Source organism: Amaranthus tricolor, chromosome 12 (genome assembly GCF_026212465.1).
Source record: "Amaranthus tricolor cultivar Red isolate AtriRed21 chromosome 12, ASM2621246v1, whole genome shotgun sequence".
NCBI classification, from domain to species: domain Eukaryota; kingdom Viridiplantae; phylum Streptophyta; class Magnoliopsida; order Caryophyllales; family Amaranthaceae; genus Amaranthus; species Amaranthus tricolor.
Window position 1 is genome coordinate 14670449 of NC_080058.1, and position 5965 is coordinate 14676413.

Consider the following 5965-nt stretch of genomic DNA (forward strand, 5'->3'; position numbering starts at 1 on the left):
ATATATAAGAAAAGTTAGGCACTAAAAACGACTAATGAAATCTCCTAATAATACGACTGTTTCAAAAATGATTTTACCTAACAACACCTTTTATATTGGAGATTTCTTTTTCAGTGTCAACAATGTATAATTGTTGAAATTTTGCTACAGTTCCATCTGGTTGTAAGCTACGTATTCTATGACATGTTTGCCCTCGAACTCGGAATACATATGGTCCACGACCAATATTAAGAGTTTTTTCAATTTGTCCACCCATTGATGTAAGCGCAAACATCATGCTATACCCCCTTATGCGTTCCATAAAATGCTTGCTTCGTAAGTCGTGACCATTCAAAAGAGATGAGAGTAATTTTGGAGGTTCTTGAAGAATAGGAAGTGCAATTTTTTCCTTTCTACAACATAATTGAAAGGTGGGTGAATTATTTTTTAGTCTTCTATCCACTCTTTCAAGGCTCCACATATTTGCACTACACACTTCACAAAAAAAGATATCCAATATCCATACCCTGCAATGAAGAACGATTAAAAATTGTGTATTTAAAGCACATATAAAGTAAATAATTTATAGGGTTTATTAGATATTTGTATTTTTAAGAAATTATATAATTTGAAGACTAACCATTATTGTCATTATGTCACTGAAATCTGTTGGAATCAAAATTTAATTACACATTAATGTAAACACATTGAAAACTTTTTAAAGTTAAATCAATGAATATGTATAACTTGAATTGTTGTTATACCTACTATATCATGTTCCATGATTCCACCGGTCTCTGGTGCTTCGATCAAATCTATATCATTTATTTACACAATAATTATTAAATACAAAAAAATAAATATTTAAACATATAAACAAAATAATCTAATTAATTAAAGTAAATAAATTTACATATGTCAATAAATGTGTCATTATGATGATCAAGTTCTCCTATATTTTCTGACAAATTCCCAATAATAGACTGCTTTTGTGTAGTGTTCTTTCTTGGTTCATTTGTTGACATTGAATCATTGGAAACAACATTCGAACGGACGGATGGGCTACCATTGTCAACATATTGACTTCCCAAAATTTTTTGACCTCTTGAAGTAATCATTCGACAGTACATAACTAAAATAAATCATGAGTCATTATGTCATATAGCCCTAATCATATTTTTTATTATTTTCTTTCTAATTATATTAAAATATATAGCACCATACATGCTCCTTATTACCAACTGGTCTCACCTTGATGCGATATTTAATATTACTATTTTATTTGACTATTTTAATAACTTTATTATGATTTCAATTAAATTATTTAAATTTAATATTTAATGTGACTATTTTAATATCAATATCAATTAAATTATTTAACAAACAAAATTCATAATATAATTTTATAATCATTTAAACTGTTAATATGAAATTATATATTAATAATGTAAATAGTATACCATTTACTGTAAACAAATATAAATAAAAAGTACATTATTAGTACAATCAACATTACCTGTACGATTACTTAAATTAAAATCCAAAAGCACACAATATCCTTTGATTGCTCACATTTATATTCCAAACAAACACACATGAGATAGTACTTCGCGTTGTTTAGAAATAAAATAGATAGTTAACATAATTATGACATTTTAATTAATACAAATAGGGCAAATTTAAAGGGGCGAAAAATAGACAAAAACAAACAGACATGAGAATAGTACTTTGCATTGTTTAGAGAATAGTACTGGCAGTTTGCAATAAAAGTAACTTATTGTAAATTACCACAAAAAATTAAAAAAATAATAGTAAAATGAATAAAATCAACGGATATTTCATGATATACCACTGAGTTTCTTCGAAATTCACCATATACCACACGAAATGTTTTAATTCACCATATACCATTGAGTTTACGTCCGTTAGCACAGAATACTATCAATGACAACTGCCGTCAGTGTGTCGTTTGTGGTAAATTAATAATTCACCATATACTATTTACTTTTTTTATTTGCGTCAAATACCATTTTTTTTTTAAATATACCCGTTGGAATGCCTTGTTTGGTGAAGAAGGTTGATGTCTGCGAGTAAACGATACCATAAACCAATGTTGTTGCCCATATAGGAAACAACCTGAATACTCCCTTTGCCTCTCCTACCTCACTATTGCTGCAACCGTCAAACGAAGCCTTATCAAGAAACCTAAATTGATGAGTTCCATCACGTGTTTGTGTTCCATGTGAGTCTTCTTTGTTACCGATTACAGGGAGTTTAACATTCCAGTTTCGGGCTGCTTTGACAAACACCCTTCCAATTCTCAAGAATGGACTTTCATTTTCACTTATTATGATGTATCTATAAGTTGCGGTTCCAAGCAAGAATATAAGTAGAGCGATTACCATGATAATGCAGGGAATTCCAAATCCGAGGCCCCAATTAAGGTTCTCTTGGACATAGCTGAAAACTCCAATGCCTAACAAAGAACCCGTGCACAGACCAAAATACCACCAGTTAAAGAAAGAGCTTTTGGCTTTGCTTTCAGCAGGATTTTCTCCGTCAAACTGATTGGCACCAAAAGCCTGAACACAAGGCTTGTGCCCACCTTGCCCAATTGCAACCATATAAATTGCAATAAAGAACATCATCCTCTGCAAATGTGAAGAACATCCAAACGTGTCGTTGTTCATTGTGTCCTCATTGATACAGCTCAGGGAAGGCAGCATTGCTGATAGAGTTAGTAGGCCTAGCCCCTGGTAAGCCATCCAAATGAGATGAACAAGAAAGAAATTTCATAAGCATAAGACTCCCATAATCGAACTCCTAACTTCACCCCACTGTTTAGGAATAGTTTTGTTAAGGGACTTTAAATAAACTTATTTTGAATATACGTTTAATAAATATTAATACACAAACTTATTTTGAATCCATCATCTCCAGATTTATGGTTTTTTTAATTGCTGTTTCATCAAAATCTCGATATTCTGTGACTTCTCCGATAACATCTTTAAAATTTCAAATTATTGTATATCATGAAATTAGTACTAATTATGTAAATTATAAAAACGTAACTTATTAGTGTATGCATGTTGTTCTTACCCACAAGAAATTTCTCATCTAAAGCATTTTCCAAAATATCTTGAAAAGATATAAAACTGAAAATAGGTCCACTAATAGATAAATCCGGAATTTTCTCAATCACAGTGGACTTGTAAAAAAACAACTTGCTTGAATGCTTCGGTGGTCGAAATTCTCCGCCCATGTAACCAACACCGAACCTGGTAATAAAGTAGCAGCTGCCTAACTCACATGATTCGGAATGTGTAGACAAAGTAGCTTTGTTAATGGAAAAGTTCCCTATGATAAATTATTATGTTAGTTAGACAGATTTAACACAAAAAAACCCTAAAAAACGACTAAGAGGTAAGACTAATGCTTAACCTTCTCATCAATCAGAATAAGATGAATTGCACTTGCTACCCCATCATCTTTAAAATCCCAGATGTGGTGCACTTTGGACTTAATTTTCCAGTTACCCCTATCTCTTGTTATTTCATCAAAATAATTCATGCTCATTTTTATAGCAGTTTTCAATGTGTAAAAGTGGTGTATGTTAATTTGTATGAACAGGAAGACAGGTTGATTGAGAATGCAATTATTCATCTAAAAAGATGCATAAACATAGGGTCATTTAGGTTAAATGTTTTCAGATTTCAGTTTTATGGGCCTGTTCAAAAATTTAAATATTGACAGAATTTGATTTAATTTAAATATGGACAAAATTTCTCATTAATTATTAAGCTGTAACAATTACTCCATTAAATTTCTCGTTAATTTTAAATTGAAATTTTTGCATTCAAAAAATCACATAAACTGCCATTTTGGGAAGTTGATTTTTATGATTAATAAAATTGCTTATTTTATGTTTGACCAATCCCGTAACCCAAGTAAAATGCAATAATTTAATGTTATTTGGAGCAGCTGTTTTTATTCTAATTAATTTGATTTCTATTTTTACACATCTCAATTATTATTAAACTGCTATGTACCAACGTTTAAGGATTACATCAAGGAAACTTCTATTTTTATGATCAAAGGTCAATTGTACTTCTATTTTTATGTATCTATAATTTTTTTTTTGAAATGTCTTACCTATATCTCATCAATCTGTTACTTAATTTTTAAAATTAAATACAATTTCATTAACATGTTATTTAATTTTTAAAGTTAAATTCCAACTGTAAAAATGAATAGCCAATCAATTAAAGACAGATGGCAGTGTTCTCTAGGAGATGCCATCTGTAATTGTTCAATCCTTTTAATATGTTTTATGATGATAGATAGATTACTTGGATAAATTTGTAAATGACAGTAATTAACTATACCAATTCTTTCAGGTTCAAAACAAAATTCATTCTCTTATGAGGTTGCACACGGTCCGATCTAGTTTGATTTGACACAAAAATTAGATCAGACTAAAATTTTCAAATCAAATTAGACCAATCAAAACACTAGATCTGGTCTAGTCTACTATTTTTTCTTTTTAATGCATTTTTTAATCAAGAATCTAAGATAATGTATTCATTGATATGTACATAAACATTAATATATATTCTGAGTCTTTAATTGAGTCGATTCTTTAATTCAAGTACATTACCATAAAAAAACGTACATCACCAGACACCATTCACAAAATATCTTGTCGCGTTTCAATTCTTCAATCATGGATAAACAAAATACATCACTCAATCCGAAATATTACAATTATAAAGTACAACACCAATTTTATAGTAGTCACTAGTCAGCAATAGCGACTTCATTCATGAATAAGAGCATGTACTGAGGAAGATCGATAACTGAAGGAGCCAAACTGATCTTCGATAACTCTATACAATAAAAACAAACATTAAAAAAATATTACTCCCTCCGCTCCTTAAAGAAGTTCCTACTTTCTATTTTGGGATGTTTTATTTGTTGTTCCGGTATGGAATCTTTCCATTTAGATCACTTATTTTAGACAAAAGTAACCTTATTAATCCTCATTTTAATATTTTAATAACGCTTTTGATCCCCGCATATCTTCCACTAACTTCATCTTAACTTTTTTATATTTTTTATTTGCCTCAGATGTTTCCCACTAACATTATAAAAACATTTTTTTTACTTGTGGTCCATATATTTTTTCCACTAACTTTCTTTTAATATTTTTTAATATTTATGGTCCCAACTTTTCCTCCATCAAATTTTTTATTCAATAAAATAATATCTCCATTATCTAAAGGATTCTATTTTTCTTAATTTCCGTGAATATTTCTTATGGGAACTTCATTAAAAAAAACAGATGGAGTATTTTATAAAATAAAGATAACACTAATCATGATATGAAAGATCACATACCATTCTCTAGTTGTACCATGTCCTGCAAGCACTCCTCAATATTTGGAGAAAAAGCGCGAAGCCAATCTTGACAGAAAATAAGAGCTTCCACCATCTTTGGACTTAATGAACTTTGAAATGAATCAAGAACTTGACCTTAAGTGGTAAAGGCACTTTTCTGATGCAACTGTGGATACGGGAATGGCTAGCACATCACGAGCTACAAGAGAAAGAATGAGAAACCTTGAACTATTGTTTTTCTACCAGGTCAAAATGTCAAAGCCATCTCCATCTTCTTCTATGGCCTCATCTAAATACTTGTCTGCCTCTGTTTTAGTCAATTTCCCATCCTCATGAGACTCTTTGAAATTTTTGAAATTAGATCTCATAAGTTCTTTTATTGGAAGACCATATTCTAATTCTTTGCTCGAACTTAAAGCACCATCACTTATGGTTCTTTGTTGTAGTGTGGAATGAAAGCCTTTGTATTAATCATATAAATCATAAAGGGTACTCTTTTCCCGCATACAAACAATGGAAGCATCATTATCTTTTGTGTACATTTGTGTTATCCCAAATTCCACAGTTTCCTATTTATTTCTAGCATCAA

General features: G+C 30.4%; 1 protein-coding gene across 1 annotated transcript; it reads right to left on the reverse strand.

Moving 5' to 3' along the window:
* Positions 1–476: 476 nt before the first annotated feature.
* LOC130828606 (protein NRT1/ PTR FAMILY 5.10-like) lies at positions 477–2774 on the reverse strand. Its single transcript, XM_057694571.1, has 5 exons — positions 2027–2774; positions 893–1111; positions 744–794; positions 620–645; positions 477–506 (listed from the first exon to the last, which is right to left on the reverse strand). The coding sequence occupies exons 1-5, from the start codon at positions 2742–2744 to the stop codon at positions 477–479; spliced, it is 1044 nt and encodes a 347-aa protein (XP_057550554.1). The 5' UTR covers positions 2745–2774.
* Positions 2775–5965: the final 3191 nt, after the last annotated feature.

Coding starts and splice junctions, on each gene's coding strand:
- LOC130828606 (XM_057694571.1), bottom strand. CDS start 2,744: ATGGCTTACCAGGGGCTAGGCCTACTAACTCTATCAGCAATGCTGCCT. Junction 795..892: donor TGACACATTTATTGACATAT/GTAAATTTATTT, acceptor TAAATGATATAG/ATTTGATCGAAGCACCAGAG. Junction 507..619: donor GTGACATAATGACAATAATG/GTTAGTCTTCAA, acceptor TCTTCATTGCAG/GGTATGGATATTGGATATCT.